This window comes from Lupinus angustifolius, chromosome LG01 (genome assembly GCF_001865875.1).
Source record: "Lupinus angustifolius cultivar Tanjil chromosome LG01, LupAngTanjil_v1.0, whole genome shotgun sequence".
NCBI lineage: Eukaryota > Viridiplantae > Streptophyta > Magnoliopsida > Fabales > Fabaceae > Lupinus > Lupinus angustifolius.
In genome coordinates this window covers 23,577,720-23,597,427 of record NC_032009.1, presented here as the reverse complement: position 1 = coordinate 23,597,427, position 19,708 = coordinate 23,577,720, and the positions used below count along the sequence as shown (strand labels likewise).

Below are 19,708 nucleotides of genomic sequence, written 5' to 3'. Positions count from 1 at the left end.
ATATATATATATATAAGTAGTACTAATCTAACAATAAAATTAGTTTAAGCACAAGTTGATGAAATATTGTAAAGGTTGATCATTCATCTAATAGATACAGATTTAAAATATAGTTTCTATGCATGTGCACTAATCTTTTGGGAGGAAATAAGATATCTCGATTTTAAGTGTTATGAACTTATCATTGGTCAATAAATTATTTATTTTAAAGTATAGAGTAAAATTATTGCGGTTTGGTCGATCATAATGCTTTGACATGTGAAGTATAATACAAATGGGACAAAAGCTTTTATTCCAATTCTTTGTGCTTCAGTTTTGAGAAAAGTTAAGTTAGAGAAGACCTTGTGTTGGGGTTCCACGGTTACAAATTGGAAGCTACTATGAGATTAATGAACATCACGTCTAGTTAGTTTATTCAGACAGAAGTTGCTTATGAAGTTATATGAACTTAATACGTAATTATAAAAGTAGTAATTAATAATGTAAATGTCATTTTCAGTGTGAAACATGTAATGCAAGTGGCTTGGCCCTTCATAGTTGATGATGGAACTATTTCTTTTTATATTTATATAAAATATAAGATATGACATCAACAAGGTGTAATTGCCATTGCTTGTAGGAGAGATAGATCCACCAAAACTAATAGGAGATTGGAGCCAAATGTAACAAAAATATAAGCATTGATGGCAATGTTTGAGAGTGAGACTTGTTGAGTGTTGTGAAGGATAGTTACACATTGTGAAAGAGATTAATTACTTACTCATAAGATGAGAGATTTAGTAATACTAAAAAATATCACCCTCCTTCAATGGAGGAACTAAAGAAAGAGAGGGAAATATAAGATAACACAAGAATAAGGATCTTCATAATAAAATAAGGTAACATAATCACATATATTTTCTTCTCTCATAGATACCTTTATAATTATACAAATCCATAAGATCTTTAAGGTTATTGTCTAGTAGAGATTACGCCAAATAAATCCTTATATATTTCATTTTTGTATAACTAAGGGTATACTCACCTTATAAGTAAGGAATTAATTTTTGTATGACTGTCCTCTCAATAAATGACTGTCCTCCCAATAAATGACTGTCCTCCCAATAAATGACTGTTCTCCCAATAAATGATACTCTAAAAAATCAAACATTTAACCTTTTAGTCAATTTGGGATCTAATATAATCTTACATCACTATATCAATATCTTTTTACGATAATAAAATCATAATATAAATTACATCACTTTAACCTTTTTCCCCTAAACAAAAGGCTAGAGCCCAAGAGTAAGAAAACATTATATAGGAACTATAAGTAGGGAGTACCAACTCCCATGGAAGTACTTGAGTTGGAGGATGCTTATATACATGACAAATTTAGACTCAATATGACACCTCATATTAGCCAAGGCATCAACACAATTGGATTACACCCAATTTTAGTACATATCAAATATTCACAATATCTTTTGTTAATACCAAAGGTTAATGATATGTAATAGGAAATATCAAGGGAGAGATTTTAAGTTGTGTTTTACTTGGATGGAGTAGGATTCTCTGTAGAAATATGTGATTTATATCATAAAATAATGCTAATGGGTTAGATTTTATAAAATTAGTCTGAAATCTAATAAAAGTTTAATATTTATGCTTTCATAATATAAGATTTTTTACATGATCTGGGATAAAAATAATATATAGGAATGATGTATTACAAATATAAAAATGTTTACACTAACAATATAAATATTAAATTCATCCAAAAATCTTAGTTATTTATAAATCTAATCCAATAAAAATTAATTTTTATCAATTTTCAATATTTGTTATTGGATTATAAAATTTATTTGGATAAACTTTTACGTGAATATAAACACTAAATTTGTGTAATGATAATTTATTGTTAGCGTCTATGCTTTTTGGATATGAATTAACTTAAAAGAACCGAAAATAGGATATAATTAGGTTAAAATCAAATCTAAACGAGACAGATAGCAGAATCTGGCAGAAAACCCGACCAATAAAAGTGACCCAATAAAAAAATCCAATTGAAATTAAAATTGTAACCCACACATGGTTACCACCTCATCATTGTCTTTCATAATTTATATCAGAATCCAAATCTTTTATATCAACTTAATAATATTTTATCAAATATTTAAATGTTTGAGTATGATAATTAATGAGAAGGTAAACGATGTATGTTATTTATTATTAAGTAAAAAAGAAAAAATATATACATTGACAGTGTATTAGTTTATACATTGCATGATATCATTTATTATTGATATTTAGTTGTTGTTGACTTTTTAAAAGAAGTAATCCAATTGAATGATGTATGATAGAATGCGTATGTGTAAATCAATCTTTATACCATCAGTGTATAGATTTTACACTGTTAGTATATCACTCATCATTGATTTGTATTAATTTTGATTGAGAAATATTAATGTATATATATTAAATCATAAGTAAAATTGTATTAGATTATATTGAAACATATAAAAGTTTGGTTATTGAAGATTTAGTTTCTTTATATTTAAACTCTCTCCTCATCCATTCATTCCCTCACTCATTCATTGTTTCTACTTTCTCTTCATCCATTCCTTCTCTTTCACTTTCCGATTCTTACTTAACCGCAAAAACTAACCCTCCATCCCATGTCTCGCACCTTCGCCGCCGCTGACTCCGCCGTCTCCGGTGAAATCATGCTGTTCGGAGTTAGAGTGGTAGTTGATTCAATGAGGAAGAGTGTGAGTATGAATAATCTCTCACAGTACGAGCTTCCTCAAGATCCCTCTTCCAACAACACCGGCAACAAATATGATATTCCCGCCAGTTATGCCTCAGCTGATGACGCCGTCCCACATAACTCCGGCAAGCACCGCGAGCGCAAGCGAGGTTTATATTGGATCATTACATATATGTCTCTATGATCTATCATTATCAATTATATTAAGAGGGTGTTTGGTTTATTGGTATTCTACATTAATAATCTATATAGGAGAAAGGTGTTTGACAATAGTACAAGTCTATCTTCTATTTGGTTTTGCGAGTTGAGTTTTGGAGTAGAAGAAAAAAAGTTGAAAGACTTCATAGCCATGTTACAAGTGTATTTCATAACTCTCAAGCATTCAAATTCTCTCCACTCCAAAACCTAACTTGCAAAACCGAGTTAAGGCTATGTTTAGATCGGATTCATAAGTAACTCTGAAGTAATCTTAATACTCCCTTCTTAGGTTTGAAACTTTGAATAGAGTAGAAATGCAACTGGAGGGAAAAATAGTTGTTGGGTGCTATAATATACTTTGCTGAACAAGCATAAAGATTGTGTGATAATCAGACCTTTTTTTTTATCTTAACCAAACATGACCTTGTTCTGATAATTGTTTAACGAAATTAAAATAGAAACAGTAGTGTAAATTGATGATGATGTTGCAGGGGTTCCATGGACGGAGGAAGAGCATAAGCTGTTCTTGGTGGGACTGCAGAAAGTGGGGAAAGGTGATTGGAGAGGAATCTCCAGGAACTATGTCAAGACCCGAACACCTACCCAGGTTGCTAGCCATGCTCAGAAATACTTTCTCCGCCACACTAACCTTAATCGCCGTCGCCGTAGATCTAGCCTCTTTGACATCACCACTGACATGGTAATTTCCCCAACAACCTCTGTCCTTTGGCCTGAATTTGTTTTCAATTAGTCAAGGAAAAGATTATTGAATAAAGTGTTGATTGTCTTGCTAAATGACGTTGAATTTTCTCAGTTATTTCTTTGCTAAGCTGAGTAGTATTACTTTTTACATGTTAAAGATTCAAAGAAGAACAAAGGGAAAATAAAACAATGGAATGGATATGAAACTTCTGCTATTTTGTGTATTTATCCCCTTGTGAAATTCCTTTGGTAATTGTAGAGAAGTTTAGCAGAATAGAATGGTTTGATTTAGGTTTTTTTGTTGACTTGCCTAGAGTTCAAACTTTTTTAATCTGGAGAGGATTGGTGAAACAGAATTTTGATGATCTTATTAATTTTTGTGTCAGGTCCCAATGGAGGAAGAACAGATCCAGAATCAAGATAGTGTGTCTCATTCACAGCCCATGTACCCTGCAGCCACTGAAACTAGCAACATGAATGGATTCCAAATGATGCCGATGTATCCGGTGGGTGCTGGTTCTGGAATGTTTTCAATCCAGGCTGAGAATCCAATGGAAGAACTCACTCTGGGACAAGGAAGCATGGAACACAACGTTTCAACCAACCCAGTTCTTCCAATTCCTAAAGCTTCCACAGTGTCTGATATTGCCTCCAATTCAAGTTCAACTATTGACCCACCAACACTGTCCCTTGGGCTATCTTTCTCATCTGATCAAAGGCAAACATCATCAAGACATTCACCTTTACATGGAATGCCTCATTTCAATAATGGAGATAGCATCATAAGTGTTGCTTGAGAAACATAACTTATCCATATCTAGATCATCTTAGATTCTTATATATATATATCCGGTCTGTGTCTCTATGTGGCCGTGTGAGAAAGATGGTTGAACGAAAGGGGCAATGGATTAGACTATTAGAGAAGGCAAGCTTAGGTTTGATCCTTCGGTTCCTTGTATAGGTTATTGTTTATTTGGCTTTTTATGCTTGTTTAGATGTGGACTTGATAGATGAGTGGTTTATGGCTATTTTGGGGGATAAAATGTCAAGTTGGGTTGAATAATTGGCGGTCTGTGTCATTCTTGTTAGGTGTTAGCAGAGGGGCACGTTTTTAATTTGTGGTGAATATGACCTAATTTACTCCTACTCTTCAATAATCTGTATCATATTTGATTCTTGTTTATGACCTATCACCCACATAATAATGGCATGTGAAGGTGTGGGACAAATATGCAGATAGTGGCATATATTTAATGAAGGTTCAAATATTTTTTTAGCTATATAATTAGTTTATAAGTATGTTGTTGTTTTTATATTGTTGAATTTTGTTGTTTTGTCAATTATTAGTATTTAACGCATAAATTTGTTTAATGCTTTATGATTGTAATTATATTATCATATATGAAATCGTTTAACACTTAATAATAAGATGTTCTAAAAAATAATAGATTTAAATATGCAATAAGTAACAATAATCAAACGGAAAAGTAAGAATATCTTACTCTAAAGATATATATGAGATAGGTTTGTCTTCTATTTTTATTATAAAGATCAATTTCTTTTGATATAGAGTGTATATTCATTTTCATTTTATCATTATAATTTATTTTAAGCCATCAATTTTATTATAACTTCGATATACAAATTTTATATGGTTAAATTAGTAGCGGATACATTTTTCTTACACTACAAAATACAAGGACCATCAAACTCTGATGTAATAATAATGATATATGCCTAAATAAAACAATTTTTCCTTTTAGTTTTAAGAGTAAATTTACCTTATCATAATAAACATAAGGATATAAGTGTAATTGTATATAATATTTTCTTTATTTTTTGGTATCACTTATCTTTCCATTAATAGAGAGTATCATTCTTCCCAAAAAAAATTGATGCACATAGTTTTCTAAACGTTGAACAACACATTTGCTCTGTTTACATTGGTAGTGAGGGATTGAATTATTGGATTGGATTCTCATTTAGCATTAGCCTTTCCTTTTAAAGCATAAGTTCCATAGGATATTTAACAATTCTACCATTCCTTTAAAGTTAAATTAGCCTTTGGCATGATATGCACTTACCTTTCTTGTTCTTCAAGACATGTATATGCATTATGCTATTCATACTTAAGAGGAACTTCATTTACTGCTCCTCACAAGTCACAATAGAATGGAAAATGTTCTCTTAACTTCATTTCAATTACTTATGGATATTTTTTTATTTTCATAATGCAAATTATTTAAGAGTAAAATTGATAAACTTGTCCAAATTTATTTGTGTGATTATTTCTATACAAATTGAGGAAGCACTGTGTACTCAAGCCTGAGGCACGTGGTTCTAATCTGCAAAAAACAACATATTATACTTTGTTGCTTTGCTCATATATTCCTTTGTTGCATTATATATGTTAGTATCTCAAATAGATTATGCACATTCCCGTTAGTGATAACTTATTTGTTTTAAGCAATGAGAATGATGTAATAAGGGATCATTTGTTTTTTCAATGCATTTTCAGCTAGCTAGCTTAGTGGGTGCAAGGGTTGGCTATATATCACATTGTTTACTGAAAATTTTCAAGAATGGAACAATAAAATTATTAGGAATTGTTATTACAACAAATGTAGACAACTCATCCTTTTTGCTACTATATTTGATCTGACTTATAATATCTGGTGGGAAAGAAATCAGAGGAACATTAAAAGCACATGCAAGTAAGGTTTTGTTTGGGAGTTAGGAGGGAAAGGAAAGGAGAAGGATCAAAGGGTTAAGAAGGGGAGGAAGGGAAGGGAAAAGGAAGGAAATCCTCTTCCTTGTTTGGAAGTATGAAATTTAGATGAAGGAGGGTAAACTAATGATAATGATAATGTAAGAATATTTTTTTATTTTCTCTTAAAAATGTAATTAACAATGAGAAATGAATAATAATATGTAATTGTATATTATTACTAAACATATTTAACTATTTTGACATTTTATCTTCAAAAAACCCCAAATTGGGGGAACTTTGTAAATAGACACATGGAGGGTTTTGGACGGTTTGAGAAACCCTCCAAAACCTTCCTCTCTCCTTGATCCAACTCCCAAATAAGGGGAAGGCTTTCCCTAGCCATCTATTTCCTTCCCTTCCCCTCCAAAACCCCACTCTCAAACAAGACATAAGAGAACAACATTTTCAAGCAAATTTAGCATGAGCTTTTGTGTAGATTTCAGCATATGAGCCTTAGTAATCCAAAAGTTCCAGATAAGGTTTTTTTTTAATGATATTGGATGTAATATTGATAGATTAACTAGTAGGTAGTTGTTGTTTGTTATATATATATATATATATATATATATATAATATATATATATATATATATATATATATATATATATATATATATATATATATATATATATATATATATATATATATATATATGTATATATGTATGTATATATGTATGTATGTATGTATATATGTATGTATGTATATATGTATGTATGTGTTCATTATTCTCGAACCACTTCTTCACGGTTTCTAGTACTTTTAACTTTTTATCCACATATCCACTTTGGATCACCACCATGACTACAAGAACAATTACATGCTATCTATAATTTTATTCAATTTTCCAAATGAATAATTTCCTTTCTTCCATAAGCCAAATGGTTGATTGAATAAAGAAATAATTTGTATATAGAATATATCATCTTGAACCAAATGAGACCATTTACTTCAATCATGCAAAGAACAATCCCAATATGTTGGAAAACATCATCTATACACTAGTCTACATATAATACTTGTCCACCCAGCAAGGAATATTAAATAAAGCAACTAGGGAAAGATAGGTTTGGTATATCAGAAACAGCAAAATCATCATTTCATTTTCTAGCAAACAGAAGAGACTCCATCAACCTAGTTTATTACAGCTTATTATGTAAGTAATAGTTGATATAAAGAGCACCTAAAATTATGAAGATGATACTTAAGTTACTTGGTGACATACAATAGAAACCTTCCATGTTTTTCACAAACCACACCCAAGCTTGTTCCTTATCCTATGGATATATTCAGAAGCCAATCCATCAACACTCTCTTCTTTCTTCGGCTTAACCGGATGGAGTCTCTCTTTATGGTTCACCCTCTCTTTATGAATCACTTGTGTAGTTGTAGTAGTAGTAGTAGTAGTTGGTCCAGTGCCCCCAACTGGCTTGATCATAAAAGTGGGGTTTGCATGGCTCTGTGGCACTTGTGACCTTTTGGTTGCAGCAGGGAATTGATCAGGCACCAGTGGTTCCTTCTCATGGTCCTTCCCAGCCTTTGAAGTAGTGCTAACTCCAACAGTTTTCTGTGCAATAGAGAAAGAGGATAGTCTAATTACATTTGCTACAACCTCCATGGATATCTCACAAAGAGATTTCTCATTCTTGGACTTGACTTTGCTAGCCATGGCTATTGGCTCTACTCCCTCAACAAGTCTCCAATATCTGAAGAGATTGTTTCAACTTGCAACTTAAAAAGGAAAGGAATGAATATTTATAGGCACGAGATGTAGAGGGGTGAATTGGTATTTTTTTGGGTTCTGTCTGTTTTTTGTAAACTCTTATCCAAAGATATATTAACTTCTGTTCCTTTAGTGGGTAGATCCCTTGCTCATTCAGTTAAATGAAGGTTCTCTTGAAAAGGGTAGAGCCACTAAAAAATAGACAGAATCTTATTGCTTTAATTTTCTCTTATAAGTAAAGGTAGCACACATATCATTAGTAATTGGTTTACCTGAACCTATATAAATTAAGAACTTTATTATTTGAACATCCAAACTTGACACTACAGATAACATTTCTCTCACATTTGCTTACAATACATCAATACCACCTCAAAACATGGTGTTGGACCAAACACAACCGGGGAGCCTCCAACCACCAAGGACTTCCTTTCTTATCGGGGCATGGGAAGAGTGAAGAGTCACAAATGAGACACCACATCTTCAACCAACAGTTTAAGGCATTAATTCTATGAGCCTTTTCCACTTACAAATTCTTTCACTCCTCCCCTCATATCCAATGAAGGACTTCACACTTGAATAAACCCAATACATGGTATACCTTAATATCTACCCGCACTCACATCAATGTAGAGTGTCTATATTGACTGCCTTATCCGGTTGTACATAAAATATTTCTTCAAAACCCTTGGCCTTATATCAAAGTATAAATGGGGCAAAAGTAGATTTAGAGATTCCCCTACATGTGGCTAAAGATTGGGGAGACAAAAGTGAAGTAGTTACCTAAGGCACAAGTTTGATATTTTATCATGTATGTTATTTTAGTCTGAAGTGGGGAAAGAATATGATTCTTTGATACTGCTGATCTCCTATTTGTGTTTTCAGAATGCTTCTCTCACTCTGTCTTTTAATGCTCCTGTCTTTATTATATAAAATCCTCATCCTTTTGTCTTGCTCTTGCCTTATCCGTGACGGTTTTTCTTAAAGTGAGGGAATAAGGAACCCCGTCCAAGCCAACCACACAAAATAAATAGTTTCGACGCAATGGTAAAGTTACTACTTAGTGACTATAAGGTCATAGTTCAATGATATGGTTGTTTGTGAAAACTAGGAATTCAAGGATAAGCCTCAAGTGAATAAGGGTAGAGATTCTAATGAAAAGAAGAATAGAATTTGAACTTTCTTATTGAATTATGCAAGACTTACAAGAATTACAAGAAGAAGAGTATATTGTGAATGAATTTGTATATGTTCCCATAAGTAACTTGCTATACAACTCATTTTCCTAACAAACTTTTCCTCCACAATTCTATTAGTAACTAACTACACTATTACAATTATGTCCTTATCATTCAAATCCTGGAAATAGTCTCTCTACTTGCGGAGATAAGGTTATGTACTTATGTACATCTACCCTCCCCAAGTAGTCAAATTTCACTAGATGAGAGCCTCATGCACTAGACCACCACTTATCTTGAACATCAATTCAATTTGATGAGGAAACAGGTGTGTGGTTTGGAGGAAGGGAAAGAAAACCGAAGACATTCAATGACAAGAACATAGGAAAATTTCAATAGCACAAAGTTACATATGCATACAAAGGACAAACGACAAAATGCATCAACCTTTCAGTTGCCTTACTGTCAAAAATCCAACATACCCACAATTTGGTGTACAACTTGTATGGTGAACAAGACCATTTCCTTTTTTATTTCTTTAGCCATTGGGTAGTCAAATAACCTGATGTTGACATGACTGGATGGCAAAGAAGTTCAATAATTTTTGGGGAAATTACATCGACATCTCTTAAGATTTGTTTCAAAAGTTAAACGCACCTCCCCTAGGATCCCCTTTGGAAGATTATTGTAATTTCAATTGTCACACTTGAACATGGTAAGCGTGATGGTAATATAAACCTTGGGTAAGGTTAGTGTAATTTCTAAAACAATAGGGACACCGGATATAATTAAAACCAAACTTCAAGGGAGATTAATATAATTTCTCCTATTCCTTATGTTAGTTTAAAACAATAACTAAACCAACCTATGTAGATAAGAAACCCGTATATGAAAAACTCACTTCAATCAGAGACACTAAAGAATTATTTATCTCTATATATTAATCTTTGCTAAGAAACATTACAATATTCATCTAAGAATAGTTTTGAATGATGGACATGGTAGCGCACCTTTGTGAGCGAATTGGATTACTTACAAGCAAAGAAACAAGCTTACAGTCAGTATGGCTTGCCTGCTTCATGTCACTTTTTGATTCAATCACATTCAAATTTCCTTGGATTTGAATATCTTTGATCTATCCAGATGGAAGCCATGGGTTTGGTGCCACATAAGTATATCCCTGGAAATGATCACCGGCTGTAGGTGTGGATGCTGGTGAGTCATTAGGAGGCATTTCTGTCCAGCATTGATCAAAATTAGCCGTACATTCTTTTCCAAACACATCTGGTTTGAACTTCGGTTGCAGTTCCCTTGCCTCCAATTTCTTCCAATTGATTGACCGAAACCATTTATGACTTTTGATCTGCTCATCTCCATTCAGCCCACTGCCAAACCTTGTCGATGGATCCTTTAGCAGCAACTGTAAAAGGTAAACACAGATGTGCAGTTTTTAGCATTGGATATCTCTATTTTTATTGCCAATTTGCCATGACATTGATTGTAGTTTATATCTCAAATACATAATTTCTAGAGAACAACATTCCAGAGCAGGAAATTTCCAAGTTTCTCTGCATTCTTCTTTCATATTCATTTTTTCAAAATTATCCTTTGAATAGTCCTCTTGGTAACAAAATAACCACTGCAAAAATTTCATCGTCAGTGTTTTCTCTTCTCTGGAAATGTTCATTGTGTTGTGAAGAGTGGCTGTTATGCTATTGCTTTTGATACCTTCTATGTTGCAATGAAATAATTACTTTTCAAACATCATGACCAAATTATTTTTAGTGTGACTATTTACTCGGCATAATGCTAAGGTTGCTGTTTAGTGACCACAAGGTCACAGTTTCAAATCCCGGAAATAACTTGTCCGTTTGCGGGAGTAAGGTTGCTATATCTACCCTCCCTAGACCCTACTACGTGGTAGACTGGAACCTCGTAGACTCAGTCATTCTTTTTCTTCTATTTACAGGGCAACTTTGAAAAATATTACAAAAAATACATATCTTACATATATACTAGCAGTTGCAGGAAAATCTTATTAGAATATTATCAATTGAAAACCATAGTTATTTATTATAAACATAAGAAGCAGAACCCAAGCAGATTAAAATACACATTGCAATTAATCATGAAGGTAATATAACAGGTTTGTGTTCGACTTTAAAAAATCATTTGAAATATGATGTATTTATAAACTACAGAATTTCAAATTTTGGACAAAGTGACTTGATGCATTCTTTAACAATGATTTTAAAATGGTTATAAGAAAGATAGATATTGCAACATGCCTTTGAATATGGTCTTCGAATGACATAATTAAATTTCATTTTATATCAAGTAATGATTCAATAAATATATACCATACATAAATGTCCAATTTAAGTTCCTTAGTGACTAGAATTATCTAAAATTCCAAATAGAATGTAGATAGGAATATAGAATCACTTCAGGAGTAAAGTAGAGAACTGCCATTAGAAAAGAGTACCAACTAAACATCAAGGCATTGAATTCAGAAATCTAAAATATGAATACGTAACAAAAATTTAGGAAACAAACATATTGGTTATGACTTATGATCATACTATAACTGGAGAAGGAAGAGAGAAACAAAATAGATTAAAAACTGGTATACTTTCGCAACTTACTCCTTTGAGCAAAGAGTGAGCTTCACTGGTAAGGAATGGTGGAAGTTTAAATTTCTCGTGAATAATTTTCTCCTGAAGCTTCTTTCTGTTGGTGTGTGTATATGGTGGCTGCCAAATAAAAGTAAATGGTCAGGAAAAAATGAATGTAAACACTTTGTAACAAAGCAATAGCCCTTTGAATGGGGTAACACTATAACATATTATCCAGAGTGGTATGATTTAGTGCATGATTTTTAAGAGATGGATGTCCCAAAAAGCCCTCAACTGCTGATGGCTTCAGCTTGTGCTCTCTTTCCCAGAAACAAGAAAGAAATAGAAAAACTACCTAACAGCAAAATTAACAGATTGATCCTGACATTAAATTTGAAAGGGAAAAAGGGTAATAATTAATAAAAAATATAATCCTCGATAAGGTCCATATTGAGATAACACTATTGGGGTCTATATTTTTGTCACCAACACAAATAAAATGAACCAGCAGATAGATCATAAGGAATGAGCAGTTAAAAGACAGTATCTGAATGGCATTAATTAGTCTAAGATATATATATATAGTAAAGGATATTAACAAGAAATACGCCCAAGGAAAAAGCAGATAATTCCAAGAGCACAAAGCAAGCATCTGCAGGTAAGATAAGTTTCCAACTTTCCGTTACCGAATGAATCTCATGCATCTGCTGACTCTACAATCCTTTTTGATTTCCCACATTGCATAAGCAACTACGCCCTAGAAAAGACTTACCTTGTCAAGGCACTTAATATTCTCTATTCAAGACTTGATTGTCACATCACATACATGATAGCTTCTGATTCTGACTATGCATACCATTATTGCATACCCACATACAATTCAAGTTTTCAACTATGGGTACCTTCACACATACACAAATAAAACATACACATAATACTGATATATGATGCAATAGGCGACTTTACCTTCCCTGATAGCATTTCATACAACAGAATACCAACACTCCACCAATCTGCATTCTTGTTATGGCCTTTACCCAGTAAAATTTCTGGAGCCATATATTCTGTGGTCCCACACATAGAGTTGGATCTGCCCATTTCGTCAATTTCTTTTGACAGTCCAAAATCAGTTAGCATCACCTATATGTAAATATCAAAGTTCAATAATATATTTCTATAATTCAACATACGAGTTTTAAAAAATTTGACTTTTCACTGTCAATACTAAAATAGGAATATATCATACAGGGCGAGATAGAAATGTTTTAATCAAAAGGAAATGTAACAATTATCACGCAAATTCCTTCAACAAAATTAAGTAGGTGAGCATGGCCATTACATGCCCATCAGCATCCATAAGTATATTTTCAGGTTTAAGATCCCGATGCACGATGCCGTTCTTGTGAAGATGTGAAACAGCAGATACTATCTCAGCAGTGTAAATCCTTGCCTGGTCCTCACTACTCAAGACATAACAAAGACATAATTAAAAAAAGGTCAAACATGTATTTGCAGTACTTACAGAAATCAAGAACAAGATACCTGAAGATACCCTGCCGATATAGATGAAAGAAGAGATGCCCTCCATTAATGAAGTCCAAGATCAAATATAGTTTAGATTTGGTCTGCTCATAAATTTCAATCAAATATAGCAGTAAGTTAATTAGCTAAAGCACAAAATACTAGAATACACAAAATGACACGCAATCCCAATGTTGCTCCACACTATTCTACATGTCCAAGGATTAAGGAGGCATAATGGCATGTTATTACACAACATATTCTTCAATGGTTATATTATCAATCCATTGGATCCCCTAAAGGTTAAGAGTTCGATTTCTCGGAGCTACATTTGTTGGGGAGAGAGACAGTCAAACACCCGAAAGTAATTACATAAAAAAATATGAACTTATAAAAATATTATAACCCAGAGAAAAGAAAAAGGACCTGGAAAGAGTAACGGAGCTGAACAATGAAAGGATGAACAACTTTAGTGAGAATATCTCGCTCAGCTCTCATATAATCAACATGATTCTTTTTAATAATAGTATCTTTCTTCATCACCTTCATTGCAAAAACTCCATCCCCTTCTAAACAATCATCACCCTTTTTCCTCCTAACTAAGAACACTTTCCCAAAGGAACCTTGTCCCACCATTCTCACTATAAGAAAATCCAAAGGTCCAATTTTTCCCTCATGGGTGGGGACCACTTTCTCCTCTTCAAACACACGCTTTTCAATTTCATCATCATCAGGTTCTGAATCAGAAGCGAGTTCCGGGAGAGGGAAAAGTGAAGTGGGTAAGCGAGGAGAGGGACCCACAAAGGAGTGGGACCTGTTGTGAATGATGTGAGGGGTTGGGACATTGGTGGAGGGAGATGGAGAAGGGTTGGGACCGAAAACATGGGAGAAATCGAAATCAAGGTCGTTGTTTGAGGAAGAAGGAGAAGAAGATGAAGGGATTGTGAGGTTAGTGAGTAAGAGAGAGTGAAGGTTTTTCTTCTGAGATTGAGATGTGGACCCCATTTATTATGATTTTGATTTTTCAGTTGTTTGTTTGTTTGTTAGTTGGGTGTGGTGTGATTATGAGAATGGTTGAAGAGAAGGAACTGAGACAGAGATAAGTTGAGATGGAATTGAGTGTTTAAGAAGAGAGAGATGTGAGAATAATTGATGAACAGATGCACTGAATATGGCTACAGTGCAAGTCGGAGTTGGCAGCCTCAGGAGAACGACAACCAGATCTATTCTCTAATCTTATTTTGCTGCTACCGATCTAAGAATTAATTTCTTTCCAGATATATTTGTAATTGGATATTTCAACAAATGTTACTACTATGAGTAAACTTTATGATCAGAATCTAGCTCTAATCTCATCTATGTTGTACGAGTGGATCAATTATTAGTTTTTAATTGAGATCCTATGTTTATTTTGGAATTTTTAATATCGTTTTCATAAGTTATCAATTTTAAATTTCCTTGCAATCTAACCAATCAGAAATCATTATATGATTAAGATCCATGGTTAATCATAATCCAACAATAATTAATTAATGATTTGAAATTAAATAAATTTATTCTAATCAGATTGAAAATATGAAGTGCCTGCGACACTTGTATTTTACACTGCCGCATATTCCCCCACTTCTTTTATGCTGAAAAGGTACAATTTTTTTGGCCACAATTTCGTATTGTATAATCTGTGCTTAAAATATTAAAAAGTTGAATATCTATTTGTATAATCTGCCGCATATTCCCCCACTTCATTCATGTATTAATTCTTAAATAAAATTAAATATAAATAAATAATAGATGATATATAAACTAATTTAAAAAAAACTTTATAGGTATATGTAAATATTAATTTCTTACTAAACAAGTCACCATTTTAACCTAAAGATTTAAATAATGTAAGGATACATCATCCAAAAATATATGTAGTCAAACATATTGGACCAGGGTCCTTATCCCATAATAGACCGTTATTTCAGGTTATTGTCTACCTGCCCCCTTATTGGTTTTTAACTTTTTTTACAGCAACCAACTGTTTTGTTCTATTGATAGTTAAAATGACATATACACTTGTGTTTCCATATAAATAAAACACTCTCTTCCTTCATTTTCAACATGCAATGTTGTGATCTCTTTCTCATTTTTATATTCATAATCACTAAGAACTACACAAAGATTAGTTTTTTCCTATCCTTTGGATTCTTCTTGTTATTGGGTTTTAGAAAGGAGAAAAAACCATCATGGCTAGTAGATCATTTACTCGTTTTGTTAAGAAACAACTGAGAAGGTTCCCACGCTTCCTTCTCTGCATGGTGCTTGAATGGGTTTTGATATTTACACTTTTCCTTGATGGGTTTCTAGCAATTTTTGCCAATGAGTTCGCCAAGCACTTTGACTTGAAAATACCTTGTTGGCTATGCACTAGGATGAACCATGTTCTGGCTTTAAAAACTCCTCATTTCTATTACAATGATTCCATATGTGAGGCTCATAAGAAAGAAGTTTCATGTTTGGGGTTCTGCCACAATCACAAAAAGCTTTCTGATATAAGAAAGATGTGTGAAAGCTGTTTGCTTTCATTTGCAATAGAGAAAGATTCAAACTTGGATGCCTATAAGTCTCTTGTGGGGATTCTGCATAAAGATTTGGAATGCTTTGAGGATTGCCAAAAAGTTCAAGTGAGTTTGAAGGATGATGAGGTTATGCGGGTTGAGAAAAGCGGTACTCAGAGATGTTGTTCTTGTTCATGCTGTGGAGAACCATTGAAAGCCAAATCTCCCTTATCAAAAAGGAAGAATTCACAACTGAAGTTCATGTTAGAGACTGATTCAGAGCACCCTCAGAATGTGGATGGCAACAATACAAAATATCAGAATATTAAATGTGAGTGTATATATGCTAAGTTGCGCAAATTATACAAAAAATACTGCATCCTATTGTTGTTACTATTAGTTTTACATCATTTTTTATTCCCACCCATTTCTAACCTACTTTATGACTATTGGTTATAAGATTTTTGCTTCGAGAACAATAATAGTAATGATCAATGGTTATAAGGTAAATGTATAAAGGAATGTGAGGAAAAATGTTATGAGAATATCATTCCTGTTCTTGTTATATGCTTTTGTTTGAGCTGAGATCAATGACTCAAACTGCGAGAATATGTCGTCTTAAAACTATGTTGATGATGTTCCTTTTCAATGCAGTAAGGGAAGAAGCCAAAGGTCTCTCCTTGCCTCTATTGACAGAAGGTGAGAATTCGGACAATACATTCTCCAAAATCCCAACCCCAACTTTTACAAGGGGCAATAGGTTCATTGGAAACCCACTTACAGATTCTCAGTCTCCAAACATGAGTCCAAGATGGTCTTATGGAATTAAAAGGAAATCGTCATTGAAAAAGGCAGGATCTGCATGTGACTTAAATGAACTAAATAGACAAAAAGAAGTAGATAGTGCCATCTTACAGAATTTGGAGAGGCGGGTTTCTCTAGATGGTGAGTCACTTATGGCTTTGTATATGGATCTGGATGAAGAAAGAAGTGCTTCAGCTGTAGCTGCGAACAATGCAATGGCTATGATCACTCGGTTGCAGGAAGAGAAGGCGGCATTGCAGATGGATGCTTTGCAGTATCAGAGAATGATGGAGGAGCAGTTAGAGTATGATGATGAAGCCATACAAACAAGCAATGATATGGTTCTGAAACTAGAGGAAGAAGTTGAAGCTCTAGAAACTGAATTAGAGATTTATAGAGCAAAGTATGGAGGCTTAACAGAAGATGATTTTAAGGAAATCGACTCATCTCATGGCAGCCACAGCTCTCTACCAAACATCATTGAAGGTAAGGATAATGGAGAAAAAGACCTCAATTGTCATCAAGATATCTCATATCGTGCGGATAATGGAGGGGTAAAGCTCAATGAGTCATTGAAAGATTTTAAAATGGAGAAAACATATCTTCTTGGCCGGACGAAGAAAGCGGAAAACAGAATTCCCCTGGCAGAAAGTGGAATTTATTCCTTACAATATAGCTCTGACAATGTTAACAATGTAGACAGTGAGACAGGTAATGTAACTTACATGCCTACATAAATAGTTAATAATTTTTAAGGTTATAGTCATGCTAACCAGTGCCTTAAAGAATCTAAACATAGAAAATTTGCGTCGGAAGGTATAACATTTGAATTGTAAAGTATTGAATGCACCACTTTCTGATGCAAGTTTGCTATATTTATTATCATTTCCCTTATGGTTATTTCCAATTTTCCAATCCTGACAATACTTGTTTAACAGGAAAAGGAAGTGAAGCCTCCCTGCCCAGACAACTGTTTTTCCTTACTGAAAGGATGAAGGCTCTTGAAACTGACAATGGGTTCTTAGATATTGTTTCTAAGGAAGATGAGAAATACAGTGAAGGGACCAAAATTTTGGATGAGATATCAAAGAATCTAGAAAAGCTATGGCACCTTGTTATGTTACCCTTTGAGGTGAACAATGCATGATCTCCATGTTTACCTTGCATGTTTCTGGTGGTGTTTTGACTCTTCCACTAGACTCATAATGAGGATCAATGAATTTCATGAGGCTCTACCTACCAAAATATTGTTCATAGGGTCAAAATAAAATAAAAAAAGTATAGCTTGTGGTGGAGATTATGAGTTATTAACTAGATGCTTTTTTCAAAAGGCAGCTTAAGTATCAGGAAGTGTGAATGTGAGTTTCTTCTATTTCACTACCTCCCGTATAATATTTGCAAGCAAACCTTGGGGGATCAATGACTCAAATGTTTAGAAGTGTGAAATATCCCCTTTACTAGGCTTGTAGTAATCTTCCCTAGGGGATCATTTGGACAAACTTGTACAGAATTTGATTGTGTATCTTATTGCATTTCCTTTTTCTTATTTGCATTTCCAACATATTATCTTGGAAAAGATAATTGAAGAAATGATATTCTTGGGAATCTATAAAACCCCGGTTGAAAATATTCCGAAGAATGTTACAGAGATTAGCTAATATTGCAAATTTTCTATCAACATGTAGCAGAATCACTAAAATCAAGTAGTTATTGTTTATACACTATAATAGCGTAAGATACCAGAGTCTCAGACATATTGGCTTTCTGTAAATCTGATTCTGCCAATGACTCAATTTTACTAACTTGGGGTACTTTTCTTTCACTTTCCACTCTTAAGTAAAAGAAAATACATACATGTTACTTCATATGAGTAGTGATACAACAAATCAGGAGAGATACTCAATAGTAGGGTTATCAAAGCATGCTAACCGACCAAATCCCACTGACTTTTTTTACGAGTTTTATTATATCTTCTTACTAATCTTCCTCCTAATACATAAATAAAGTATTAAATGAAAAAAAGTAAATACATCTATCTCTTGTGAAAATAGAAAAAAACATTCAATACTTTCTTTATGTAGCAGGATTTAGAATTATTCTTCATTTAAAATGGAAAACCTATCAAGTTGATTGATCTGTCATTCCCAACGAATGTCTCATTAAATTATGTCGCTCTCTCGAAACCACCACCTATCTGCATATGCAGCCATCCAGGTTGTGATCCCTGGGCATACCCCCAGGCTGATTGCAACCCAAATATCATTCCGGCAAAGTCCAATGCCTGAGTACCAACCTGAACCAATGGATAAGCAGATTAAAATTGCAATATTGTGAGTTATCTTAGGCACTGCAAATCTGAAACTGTGTAATATGGCTCATTAGAATATAGTTCTTAGAGTTGGCTTACTAGGTAATTTTCCATTTTAGTAAGTCATTTTGCATCTAGAGTTTTGTTTGGATAAGTATGAAAAAAATGTCAAATACAAAGAAATTATCCTGACATGGGAATCTATTTGATGCCGAAAGTGGTTAATTCATTGTTGACATGCATTGATTGCAAAGAAAAGTTAATTTCACAGCGACTTGGAAATGTTCATTAAGCATTACCACCAATTAATCACTCTGCATAATTCATTTTGTAATTAATATTTTGGGATAAAATTAGGCATTTGGCTTCAAGATGGTGTAGATTATTACATATTGTTCAGGGATTGAGTAGCTTCGCGACATTGATGTAATGTCAATAGCACCCTAGCATATACAATTTTGATTAATATTTAAATCTTACTTCTCTAAATGGAACAAATTTGATGAAAGGTACTCAATAGTTGGGTTCTTGTTCAATGTCGAATTAACTCCTTCAAGCTTCATCGAAAGGAACTGCAAAAAAAAAAAAAAAAAGAAA

The 19,708-nt window shown here is 33.4% G+C and overlaps 4 protein-coding genes across 11 annotated transcripts in view; 2 read left to right on the top strand and 2 right to left on the bottom strand.

The window, feature by feature from the left end:
- LOC109357172 (transcription factor MYB1R1-like) lies at positions 2,558-4,832 on the top strand. Its single transcript, XM_019600951.1, has 4 exons — positions 2,558-2,898; positions 3,439-3,647; positions 4,036-4,477; positions 4,530-4,832. The coding sequence occupies exons 1-3, from the start codon at positions 2,658-2,660 to the stop codon at positions 4,444-4,446; spliced, it is 861 nt and encodes a 286-aa protein (XP_019456496.1). The 5' UTR covers positions 2,558-2,657; the 3' UTR covers positions 4,447-4,477; positions 4,530-4,832.
- On the bottom strand, positions 7,495-14,700 carry LOC109357132 (serine/threonine-protein kinase AtPK1/AtPK6-like). 8 transcript variants are annotated; one of them, XM_019600931.1, is made up of 8 exons: positions 13,883-14,700; positions 13,478-13,560; positions 13,275-13,395; positions 12,902-13,075; positions 11,966-12,073; positions 10,453-10,740; positions 10,331-10,410; positions 7,495-7,986 (listed from the first exon to the last, which is right to left on the bottom strand). In XM_019600931.1, exons 1-6 carry the CDS (start codon positions 14,459-14,461, stop codon positions 10,456-10,458), a joined length of 1,350 nt encoding a protein of 449 aa, XP_019456476.1. In that variant the 5' UTR covers positions 14,462-14,700; the 3' UTR covers positions 7,495-7,986; positions 10,331-10,410; positions 10,453-10,455. The 8 variants fall into 8 exon arrangements, with proteins under 8 accessions (XP_019456476.1, XP_019456484.1, XP_019456426.1 ...); XM_019600939.1 differs by having other exon boundaries at positions 10,357-10,410; XM_019600881.1 differs by having other exon boundaries at positions 7,495-8,333; positions 10,331-10,740; positions 13,883-14,699.
- Positions 15,508-18,326, top strand: LOC109357125 (probable myosin-binding protein 5). Its single transcript, XM_019600868.1, has 3 exons — positions 15,508-16,330; positions 16,654-17,514; positions 17,742-18,326. The coding sequence occupies exons 1-3, from the start codon at positions 15,688-15,690 to the stop codon at positions 17,948-17,950; spliced, it is 1,713 nt and encodes a 570-aa protein (XP_019456413.1). The 5' UTR covers positions 15,508-15,687; the 3' UTR covers positions 17,951-18,326.
- Positions 18,930-19,708, bottom strand: part of LOC109357181 (transcription factor BPE-like) — a 2,118-nt gene continuing 1,339 nt past the window's right edge. Inside the window, exons 5-6 of the mRNA XM_019600963.1 lie at positions 19,592-19,683; positions 18,930-19,096 (exon numbers count right to left, since the gene is read on the bottom strand). Of these exons, the coding sequence (XP_019456508.1) occupies positions 19,063-19,096; positions 19,592-19,683 (126 nt within the window). The 3' untranslated portion in view covers positions 18,930-19,062. The remainder of the gene's footprint in view (positions 19,097-19,591; positions 19,684-19,708) is intronic.

Coding starts and splice junctions, on each gene's coding strand:
- LOC109357172 (XM_019600951.1), top strand. CDS start 2,658: ATGTCTCGCACCTTCGCCGCCGCTGACTCCGCCGTCTCCGGTGAAATC. Junction 2,899..3,438: donor GCACCGCGAGCGCAAGCGAG/GTTTATATTGGA, acceptor ATGATGTTGCAG/GGGTTCCATGGACGGAGGAA. Junction 3,648..4,035: donor TTGACATCACCACTGACATG/GTAATTTCCCCA, acceptor TTTTTGTGTCAG/GTCCCAATGGAGGAAGAACA.
- LOC109357132 (XM_019600931.1), bottom strand. CDS start 14,461: ATGGGGTCCACATCTCAATCTCAGAAGAAAAACCTTCACTCTCTCTTA. Junction 13,561..13,882: donor AGCTCCGTTACTCTTTCCAG/GTCCTTTTTCTT, acceptor ATTTATGAGCAG/ACCAAATCTAAACTATATTT. Junction 10,741..11,965: donor CTCACTCTTTGCTCAAAGGA/GTAAGTTGCGAA, acceptor TACCTTTTACAG/TTGCTGCTAAAGGATCCATC.
- LOC109357125 (XM_019600868.1), top strand. CDS start 15,688: ATGGCTAGTAGATCATTTACTCGTTTTGTTAAGAAACAACTGAGAAGG. Junction 16,331..16,653: donor AAAATATCAGAATATTAAAT/GTGAGTGTATAT, acceptor TTTTCAATGCAG/TAAGGGAAGAAGCCAAAGGT. Junction 17,515..17,741: donor CAATGTAGACAGTGAGACAG/GTAATGTAACTT, acceptor CTTGTTTAACAG/GAAAAGGAAGTGAAGCCTCC.